Source organism: Ptychodera flava, chromosome 22, assembly GCF_041260155.1.
Source record: "Ptychodera flava strain L36383 chromosome 22, AS_Pfla_20210202, whole genome shotgun sequence".
Lineage (NCBI taxonomy): Eukaryota > Metazoa > Hemichordata > Enteropneusta > Ptychoderidae > Ptychodera > Ptychodera flava.
In genome coordinates, this window is record NC_091949.1 from 15,565,733 (window position 1) to 15,577,327 (window position 11,595).

At 37.9% G+C, this 11,595-nt stretch overlaps 1 protein-coding gene across 15 annotated transcripts in view; it reads right to left on the reverse strand.

Annotated features, from left to right (window-relative positions):
- Positions 1-7,725, reverse strand: part of LOC139122786 (histone acetyltransferase KAT6B-like) — a 43,861-nt gene extending 36,136 nt beyond the window's left edge. For 8 of the 15 annotated variants that reach the window (XM_070688505.1, XM_070688503.1, XM_070688499.1 and 5 more), the window contains exons 1-2: positions 7,360-7,695; positions 5,905-6,697 (exon numbers count right to left, since the gene is read on the reverse strand). In XM_070688505.1, the coding sequence (XP_070544606.1) occupies positions 5,905-6,522 (618 nt within the window). In that variant the 5' untranslated portion in view covers positions 6,523-6,697; positions 7,360-7,695. Of the gene's footprint in view, positions 1-5,904; positions 6,718-7,359 lie in introns of all 15 variants that reach the window. The other 7 variants (XM_070688502.1, XM_070688497.1, XM_070688493.1 and 4 more) reach the window with 4 other exon arrangements.
- Positions 7,726-11,595: the final 3,870 nt, after the last annotated feature.

Consider the following 11,595-nt stretch of genomic DNA (forward strand, 5'->3'; position numbering starts at 1 on the left):
AAGCAATTCCGATATGTCAATAGTTTGGCTAAGCATATTACAGTTGCCATACACAGATCGGCCAGCTCTCGTTGACAGATGCAATACTGCATGGGTTTCACAAAGGGCATGGGTGTTGATTGTTTCTGAGCGGAAACTCTGAGGCTCTACTTCACTGACAAAACAGTTCAGTGGATTATGTACATGCCCCACAGACAAGTGTTTGTCTGTGAGCTACGTGTTGTGCATACCGATGGCCAGAACTGTTCAGTACCACAGCGTCCATTGTGGAATGGCTTGGCCTGTCCTGGGCTTAACAGACTACATATTTGATTTGCTAATGGCCTTGAAAACATCAACCATGGTTTTCTGAATAGCAGGGCAGGTGCTAAAAATAACATCAGAGAATATAAATCACAGAATGTTGCAGTATCCACTAGTCACATGACACCACTATGATTGCTTAAACTGTTTACAAACAAGGTTATCTCATAATTACTGTTTTCAATCACCCTAAATATATAAAAGTATACCTTGACAGTATGTTATGATCACCCTGCTGTTTTTTGCAACAGAAACTATATCAGACATTATATAAGTATTTTTCTCATCAAAATATCAAAACACCAATGAAATCTTGGCAATAACTTGCGGAGACCTTTCACCTGATGAAACAGTAGCATGTAAAATTGGTTTATCCTTTTGTATGTCGGTTCATCTAGGCTTCTTCACTGGAGGAAAGAAATAATATGTATACACACCGGTCTGCAGGGAAATGGGCATGACTGCGGATAATGAACACTTGTTTTCTTTAATCGGTCAAAGAACGCATTTCAGGAAGACAAACACAGCATCAATTAGAAGTACTGAGTGTCTTGGGATTCATTGGTGCTTGCAAAGTGATAACAACACCTACATCTGTGTTTACGCTGGATATTTGCAAGTCTCCTCAATCACATGTTTATGCTGCTGTGGGCTACATGAGGTCACTCAAACTGTTAACTGTTGTTTTTTTTTCATGTGTGCCACTGTGTGTTCTCGTCTGCCTCATTCACATGAAACCCGTGCAAATCACTGCTCACTTTGTCAATAAACGGTGTCCTTGCATGGCCTGGCATAGGCAATGAGTTGATTCACTGCCAGAGAAAGATAGACACATACCCTGTACCTAGGGGAAATTAAAAGTTACACAGATCGATAACAGACAAGCGAAAAAAAAGTATGCTTTATTATAGGCACTGACACATTGATAGTCTGGTCACAGTGCTGCTGAGAGATCATTTCACTGACTTGGTTCATTTCCGCTAATTACAGTGTGTTATTGCTGTAGTTTCCATAGACAACAAATTATCAGTCTCACAGCTGAATAACCAAACAGGTGAATGAAAGGTGTCTTCCCCCCCCCCCCCCCCCCCCCCCCCCCCCGCATATATGATATGAACATACCACCTTGTGATGAAAATGGCCTATTCCCACATCTATCAAATTGAAATTCCACTGCCAAAAACAAAGATATTTAGTTTTGTCATCTCGCACATTTTAAAATAGATGTAAAAGTGTATAAAATGTAAAAGGTTTCTTCTTGGTTATTTTTTGAAAATTTCCACAATTGATTTTAAAAATCAGAGCAAAAATATTGTTTGTATTATTGTTTTCATTTCTTTGGCATAAGACTTTGTAAAGTGAGAACTGCAACTCATGGATCTGAGAGCAAATGCTGAGTGAAATATATTGAGAGGCAAAATCTTTTTACCGGAGAAGATGGCTAAAAGAACGGAAGTTTATCCCATGCAAGGAGGATGAACAACTACAAAGCCACAGTAGCTGAAGAGTTGGACACCTATTGAGTGGCTTACTTTGGAGGCTTTACGGGAATAACACTGTTAACAAAGTAGAAATACTGTGACAAAATGCATCTCACCTTTCAGAGATTTGAGCAGATTCTAATATGCTGTAAATACTCAACAGAAAGGGCTTTTAACGTTTGTGCATTATTCTGCATTGTACATTGAGTTCTAATGCCATCTGGTTGTACTCTTTCGGGTACTTCAACTTCACATAATTCACAAAAACATATGGCCTGAACATGAATACCAGCCTTTGTATCATACTCCATAAACCGAAAACATTTGGCTGTTTGTGTGCAGAGAGGCACTCTCGACGCTACAGAACTGTCTCTTATCACATGGATGGGCAACTGGAACATTTCAAATAAAGGCTTGAAATTTGAATCTGCTGGCTAAATCCAGATTTACTTAATCATCGCCTTATGCTGAATATCTTCCAATAAATATATCATCGCCAATCATTTGTCCAGCCACGAGGATAAACTACAGAAAGGTACTCGATCTCTGATAGTTGTGTATGAAATGAATCAACTGACAGCTTGTTTTCAGGAATACATTAATTGGATAGATGATCCAACAGATAATAGCACTGTCTGTGTGTTCTTTTCATTCATGGTATCATCCCTTATCGCGGCAACTTTGCTGTGGCTTGTATTCAGAAAAGCTATCGATCACAGATTTGTTAAACGACAATCAGGGTGAAGTGGCATCCTTTAAGCAAAGTGTGTAAAAAAAGACATGGACTGTTTACATTGGAAATGACAAGGGCTCTGAAAAATGTGTGGGTAGCCTGTCACTGCAGTATTTGCAATGATACACAATTCACCCCAAAACTTGCAATAGAACGGCTCATTGATCACATTCATATTCTCTGAAAATATCAATGCCGGCAATCAACAACCCTGATAATTCCATACAGCTTTCCCATCAATATATCCAAAAGACAACCTGCAACTTTGCGAGCTCAGCTGCTCATGCGTCATTTAACATCAATAAACAGATGGTGAGAAGTTGTCCTTACAAGTCAGTGTCACACATACTGTTATGGTATGAATTTTGCTTTTTGCTAACAGTAACAATCACGTCATTCAAAGAAGCTGCAGGGACTACTCTGGTCTTTTCTTCTTCGTAGATGTATCATTCCTGCCACACTTTAAACATCATGTGCCTATACATTGAATTCCTGTACTTTCCTACCATCCCAGCACATCATTAAGTTCCACCCTGTGGATATTTTCTGAAATGCCGTCTCCTAAACGGCTATTACGTTGGAGATCACGCACATCACTACACAGTTGCGTAGTGACTGTGCAAGTATCTGTCCAGTAGAAAATAGCCCTTGTGTGGAATGTCAAACCCAGCCAAACATTGCGGTGTTCTCTTTCACTGAGGATCACATTTCACACCTTTCAAACGATACAGCTCTTCAATCCCATCCACAGCAGTATCTTCTGAAGCAGACTTTAACTCTGAACTTTGACACGGCAGGTTTTGTTTGGCAACTTTCTTTCTGCTGTAATTCTAGTCACTTGCATGCTTCTATAAGCTTTGATTTATGGCGTGCGGTTGCAACCTCCATGTGTAGTCGTGGCTTCTTTATCCCAATAATTGGTACAAATGTTCATACAATTACGGTCGCAGGAACCAAATGTTTAAACTTCTTCATGAACCCATGTCCACTTCAGGATGCACAATTCATAATGTTTGCCAAACAAAGTGTAAACTCAATAATAAAGTAAAAAATTACAACCAATGCAAGAGATGTATGGACAGCAACAGTCAGCAGCTCAAAGCAGACATCCACTCAACATTTGTGTATCATGAATCTTTGATGACAGCAAAGTTCGTTGTCAGCAAATATTCAAACACTGTGAAATCTTTGATAAAATTTTATGTAAAAAAAACTCCATAGATAAAATCATAAATGATGTTTAGAATAAATGATGTTCAGAATAAGAAAACAGAAATGCAGGTCAAATTTTGTTGAAAGTATTGGTGTGTTGCAATAAAGCTGGTGTTCTGTTCAGCCATTTCTTGCAGAAATGGTTGAATTATCATGGTAAATATAACATGAAAGTTGACACAAGTGTATCAGGTTTTTTCCCAATTTACAGCAAATAGAGTTGTATGTGTCTTCTAATGCAAAGTCTTGAACTATTGCTTTTCATAGAAGTTTTTGATTTGATAAATAATTCTCTTGTATTATCGGTGGTAAGTAAACCTGTGCACACCAAAATATTGGATTTGCTGCAGATTTATTTACAAGTGAATCATACAAATGAATTACCATATTCCTTGAATCATAAACTTCTATATGAAAAGCAATAATTCATTCTAACAAAATAAAACTAGACTACCATATCTTGATATGTATTCAAATGAACTACTGCAGCAATGAAATGGAATAGGTCCCTCTATAATATGTCAGAGATGCACAAAAAAGTCTCGCTGCGATGATGGAGAAAGTGCTGTGACATGATGTCACCAAGCCATTGATGGCTTCTCATGAATCAACAGTTCAAATACCACAAAAGGATATAGCCTGGTGATAAAAGAGAAGCTGATCCCTGATTTGAGGTTTCTATTTCCCTCCTTAGTGGTTTCCTCAAGAATTGCTTTTGTTACCTAACACTTTTAAACTTAGACAGGATGTGTACATGGCCCGAGGACATCCAAGGACATCCCCGTATGCTACCTGATTCCCATCAAAACACATCCAAGAAAAACAAAGTCTGTACACACACACACTGGGGCATTGGCTGCCTTCAGAGGAGGTATCAGTTGACACTAGAATACATCCTTGCTGTGAGTGGGTCCATCGGACGTGGCAAAGTGACTGCTTGGAATCATCAAGATGACAAAACACAACATAAACAACACTAAATCATTGACAGCACTCACAAGAAACACAGTAGCAAGACAGTAAGTAAAGCGAAATTGCAATTTGCTGTTTTTGCACATTTGGTCTTGAAAAGACAGCAGAAAATACATGTGAAGGGTCAATAAATACCACTACATACTCATTCTGACTTCTGAACACCAATGAATGTGTTTAACAAAATGATGCACCCTTCTCTGCCTGTTTGATTTGATACAAGATTTGCTATTCCAACAAAAGCGGCAGCTTGCCTATCCATGATATGGATTCTCCTCATGGGTATTATTCACTTGATCCGATTCCCGCGAGAGCTACAAACACTGATTAAGTAATTGTGATCAATCAATAGATAGGGTCATGAAGAAATTAAATCTCATCTATAATATGACAGACATGCATATCACAAACCAGAAACCTCTTGAATCACGTAAAAATAATTACAATACAAGATGACATGAGAGAAAATGGTGCGCGTAAAATACATTATTTGTGCACGTTGTATGGCAAATAAAACATAATAAGGTGATACTGTTGGATTTAAGGTATACATTACACAAATTGGCTTTCTTTGTTTCCCTGGGAATGATTTCAATTTGAATTTACATGCAAAATGCATGCTTGACTTTCCTCCCCATTGTCAAGTTCTATGAGGAATTGAAATATTATTACACTTGAGTCCTCTTCATTGCACAGATGAATGGCTTTCAATAAAATATTGGCGGGCAGCCACTTAAGGTACAAATGAGTTCTCATTGAGCAAGGCCCCTCCCAGCAGACAGGATTGTGATTTGGGAATACCCTTTCAACTCCAGCCTTTGACCCAAACATATTGATTACACTCATTCATGAAGGCACATGTACTACAACATGCTCACGCGAAGTTACTATGCATGGCGTGCACATACAAACATTCACAAGCTGCTGTATTGAACTCCATACACTATTCTCACATTCTGATGCACTAATTAACTATTTTGTAAGATACTTATTTCTTCATTCGTAAGATGAGCAATATATAAATGTACCAATGCATAAAATTTCAGGTATCCTTGATTTTTTGTGTCTCAAAACATTTTTGTTAAAGTCAGACATAAAATAATAGAAAAACACATTGTATTTTATTCTTGAAGGTGATTTTTTTCGTTTTTTCTCTTGAGCTTTTTATTTTTACTTGTGTGTTCACAGTAAGATACCACTTACCTTATTATGAGACCAGTCACCAAAATCTGAATCATCATCAGCATAGTGGCTACCTGGCATTGGGCTTGACGAACGCGAGCTACCCACTTCTAGCCCATTGCTTGCTTTGCTGCTACGGTTTAGGGGCAGTTTGTAGTGACGTCCTTGTTTCACCAAGTTACCAGACTGGACTGCACGCTTTAACGCAAGTTTTAACTGAGCGTTCAAGTCTACGCCAGATGCGAGTTCTACTGTGCATTTCTCTCGTATGTACTTTTCAATACCCCGAAAAGAAGATCCTTTTGGTTCTCGTAAATCCTTCAAGGCAGCCTTGATGAACCTGAAGAGTTCCGTACTTTTCTTGATAAGCACGGTACGACTCCTCATGGTGCCACCTTGAGCTGGATCCCTGTATGAAGCAACCCCCTTGTTATAGACTCTCAACACGTTACCATCTTGTACACTCAGTTCGAGTTGTTCAAGAATAGTGTCCTTGCTGAGACCATGGCTTGAACTGACGACATTGCAGATGCGCTCTTCTGATGGTCGCTGCTTCTGTTTTTTTATTTTCTTAATCGCTTGCAAAATCCATTCAGTGAAATTAGGATTAGCTAGGCATGTTTCTCTCTCTTTCACCATTATGCCTATGTGTGTATACAGGTTTCCATACTTAACAGTTTGGCTCCAAAACCATTGGGGTATTTTCTTCTTGGTCAGCTCTTATATTAGGCGGGTTTTCGAAACACAACAGACGTATAAATAGAAAATAAAATCGTTCCCCTCTTCTTCCCTTCGTTGAACTTCGAGCATTTATCTGCGACAAGAATAAACAATCTGGTGGTGAAGAAAAAAGTTACCCACAAGTTTCCAAAATGTCTTTGTCCAACATGAACTTGATGGGCTTCTTTTGTGTGTGAGTCACTCGCAGCTCGCGTACTACGCGTCTGCTGTTGGGTCTGGTTGTACGAGCTCGCGCGTGACTCATCGTATCAACCGAGTCTAACTTCACAACATCCCGAATTTCGACGTAAAAATGACTTTGGACAAATATATACACACTGTCACATCGCTTATGGATAATAAAAATTACAGTTACAAGCACTGAAAAGAGTTTTGGGGAGGTGATGACCCCGGACAAAGACCACAAAAACCCAACAACTCACTGCCCAGCTTTGTTTACACTCGCTCCGGATAGCTTTCGTTGAACAAACGTAAACATAAGTGACCAAATAGCGCGAAGCCGCACGATACGATATCGGATCACAAGATAAAATTATACATAGTCCATTATAATATACAATGTTGTAATAATTTTCATTAATTTGCACTACCTGCTTCAGTTTGGTTCTGGTATTTGGAGGTCAAATTCAAATCAAGAAACAACATGGCGCAGTCCAGTTACATTTCAAATAAGCAAAGGTCACGCACCGGGCGATTTTTTCCAGTAAAAGTGGACTTAGCGTTGCCTTTACTCACCATGTGTTATTCAAGACTCCTTGCTCATGGTCTTCGTTCAGCAAATAGCTCAAATATATAATCCTGGTCTGATGGGAAGGAGGCAAATCCTGGCAGCTCAGATTGCAAAACAAAGCTGCGTTTCTACTACAGAGGTTCAACGGTCCACGACCCAGCAATAAAAAGCACCCTCGATTGGCCCCAGTCCTCCTCTACTGCTACAAAATAATGCCTAAAAAACTTCACAAATTCTTGAAGGTCCTATTATAAGTTCTTCTGGTAATATTGGGAACACGTAGCTCAAAATGTTGATGAATATATAATTTCTTCTGACTACTCAACAAAAGATTCAATAGTGACTCGCCAAACAGTTTAGCTCCCAACGTCACCTTTGAGGGCCTCTAGCTTAGGAGAATTTAGAGTCTGATCTCGAAATGAAATGACCCTCATACCAAGAATCACCACTTTATTACTTTTCTAAAAGTAAATTTATAGTATGAGTACTGTACACAATAGATAGATTCTACCGTGATTACAAAGTTATGCTTAATTTGCACAATAATTTGGGTGAAAGATAATATTTCTGGCAGTATACCAGATATTACGCAGAGAAAAATTTGCGAGTTATTAGATGTAATCTTAACGTTGATTGGTCAAGAAACACGTAACGAAACTTTTGATTGGTTCCTTTGAAGTCATATACGCCTTAAGTGGGATTTAATTATTCTTGTCTGGGGCTTCATTCTTTGTCTAATTGCGTTCTGTTTTCTATTGAGCACTTTTACGGGAGCGTGAACATTAAAGTAAGCTGTGTCTGATGTAACTGAATGGGATGTATAGACTCAATGGGGCTAAAGAAGAAGGATTGAACGTGTTTACGTGCAAGAGGCCAAGCTTTGGGTTGCGCCATTCGGGACGGAAGTTCGACGACCCTTGTACAATATCTTCAACTGCTGATGGCGCTCTAGGGAAACGGGGCATAGTTTGAGTATCGGGGAATCGTTGTTCGACAGCTGAGAGAGGAAGCCCTAGTGGAAGATGTACATATTGTCGGGAGCGATTTGGAGCAAACTATGAGCGACAGCTTTGGAGATAGTACTACACAAAATTTCAGACTTTTTTTATATTGTTGTCATAATTTTAATGTTTTGTGTTTTGTTTTGTTTTGTTTTGTTTTCTTTTCTTTTCTTTTCTTTTTTGCAACCATTCAGTTGTCTCACAGTAAATGTTTAACAGTTTTGAAGTGTTTCTTCGTTTTCTCCTTATGATACAACACTTTTGCTAACTGATTCCAAATCAACCTAAAGTATGTAGAAATATTTTTTTTTGCTCAAAAATAGGAATCTTTGTAAAGCCTAGAAGCTAGCTGTTGATGGAAGTTATGAAAAAGTGAAAGTTTAAGTTGCTTGCTACATATTAAAAGCAATAAAACAAAACCCCACTGCCATATGGAACATCAGATTCTTTTAACCGTTCATAATCACGATTCATGTCCTCCATTGAACTTTGCACTTCTTCACTGACACATACTACTTCAGCCTGGTTGGAAAATGTTCATGTTTGGTGTACAGGATGTTAGTGATAACTAATAGATTTGGGTGATGAGTAATTAATGACAAATTTTAACATGCAATTTGGAAGGCAAATTTTTTCATGTTTGCGCAAAACGTTTCTTTTGATAATCCTTGTCTGATAGCTTTCAAATTTGTTATGCATATTCTTCTGAGTTGCCTTTTCCAGATTTTTCTGCACAGCTATCTGCATATGCAATTTTTGAAGAATTTTTTGCTCATTTTTCTTTTTGTTTGCAAATATTTATTAGGGTCAATTTCAACATTTCGTGGTCAAGCATATGTTCTTCTCTGAGTACTTCTGCTCCACTGAATAGTTTTTGAATTTGATAGCTCCCCTATGGGAATATGCCTCATATTTACTTGTTGAAACTGTAGTTCTTTTTTAGGGTCTATGAGTTAATAATTAACACCTGCATATAAACAGCTTTGAGCATTTTTTCTGCATTTACCTGTAAAAGCTATCTTATTTCTGCACATCTGACGGCTTTGAACTGCGGTAACTTTCGAGATAGTCTCATTAAAGTTTGTTCTAACAATGGTCCCTCTATCAGTAGTGGGACCGTGGTTCAAATGATCAAATAGTTTGCATATTTTCCCTCAAATGCTCATCAAAGTGCTGATAAAGTTGGCTTATTGGTTCCTTGGTAGGACTGAATTCTAATTTGATCAAATGATGATGATTTTGGTCAGTGTTGTCTGTAGAGTTCATTTCATGTCTTCAAAATATTTTTTCCACTTCTGTCATTCACATTAATAGGCAAATATTTTCTTATGTATAAATTTGAGATGGTGTTGATGATATCAGAAAAAATGAAGATTGGATCTACAGCAGTCTCTGAGGTACATATATATATAGTCTCACATGCCAGACATGCATTTGTGCTTGATTTATTTGCACCACGAGAGGTGAAGCAGCAAGTCTTATCGCAAGTTTTGCAACCTATGGTTACTTTCAGATGACATTTTTGCAATAAAATTTTGTATTTTTGCATCTGTTTAGCATTTGGGCCAGTGAAATGGGATATCATCCTTGTATGACACTTGTGAGCCCAGACGTACCAGATAACTGCAACAGGCTTTGATTGGTCCTGTGTGGTTTTGATTAGACACAGTTACAAGTAATTATTGTAATGCTTCATTGAATCTGTGTATTACATAGAGAATTGCTCAATATCAGATTTCATTAGACTTTTACAATTATTACACATGTTATAGTTGGGCACAAGCTTAGGCATCTACAAGAGCATTTTTTGATTTAAAAACATTGTGATTAAGGTTGTTACTCTTGTCTTTACCTAGCAGTAGAAGTTTAATATAGGCAAAATTTACAACAAAATTTGAATATATTTTGGAAGTATACAATCAAGATTGGCGATTATGTACTAAGATATATATGTATTTGATTGATTTCCATTGGATTTTGCTGTAGCGATAGAACCAAACTTAATACTCTCTCAACTGGATCAACTGGACGTGTGGCTATTCTAGAGATACAGTCCCGCGGCCAATGATGGAATTAAACGGTTTATTGACCCCAAGGATCATATTTCAACCAAGACTGTACTTACTAATTTGAACATTGTTGGAGACATTCATGACTCCAGTCTTAAAAGCATGCCGTCAAGGACATGTGAGATCCAGTTGCTAGCTGTTGTTACTCCAGAAAGCAGTTGATTTGCATTTTGTAAGGACGCAAAGTCCACTTGAACTTAAGGTCACTGATTGAGAGATAAGACACTGTTGCAACTCATGCTGAGTGAGAGCCTGGAGTCAATTAACACTAAAATGAGTGGTAATAAATTTACCAAGGCTATTTGGGCAATCCTCTGCTGATGATGGGATACAACTTTTCCGCTATAATCATACAAACTAAGTTGCACAAAAAAGGTTTCCATCAAAGGTTGATGGAATGGATCAATACAGCTGGGGGGGGGGGAGCAATTCCAACATGACCTACATCACATTTGGAGTAAACAACACAATCTTGGTCATGTTACACTTGCTATTATGGTTTGCATATATGTAATGCCCAATGCAATGGGCATGGCTAGCCACTGTGCCAGAGTTAAAAAGAACTGTAATATTGTAAGTTTAATGTACTTTCAAAGTCACAATTTTTACACAAGACAATAGCATCGAGCACTTTACTTAATACAAGTGAGAATGGAATAATTACTTTAATTATTTCTGAAATTTCAGGCAAATATTTGTTTACTCAAGAAACTTGCAATCTTCACTTCAGTATTAATTTCATATTCACAATCTGACACTTGGTGCATCCTCCATGATAGCCACAGGCAAGATTTTAGGTATAGCAAGCATACGTACAACAATCACAGGGCGTGCAGTTTTCAATCTTACAGACCAGTTTGGCCCACATTCTACAAATTATTGAAATACTTTCATATTTCATGCATTGACTCATTGGTATTGGTTGAAAGACAATACCATAACTACACGCAAAGACTTAAACTTCCCTGTCAGCACTTAATTTAAATATATAATTCCTACTGCCATGGTTGTGTGTGGAAAACGAGAAAATGTTAACAGTATGGCTGGTGTTGTTAAAACTTGAGAATGACTTCTGCAAGAAGCTCCTGATCTATTTCTATGAAAGGAGCTGTGTAACATTTCTAAAAGCAGTCTATTATGCCATCCACCTTGACTTTGGTGCTCAAAATTT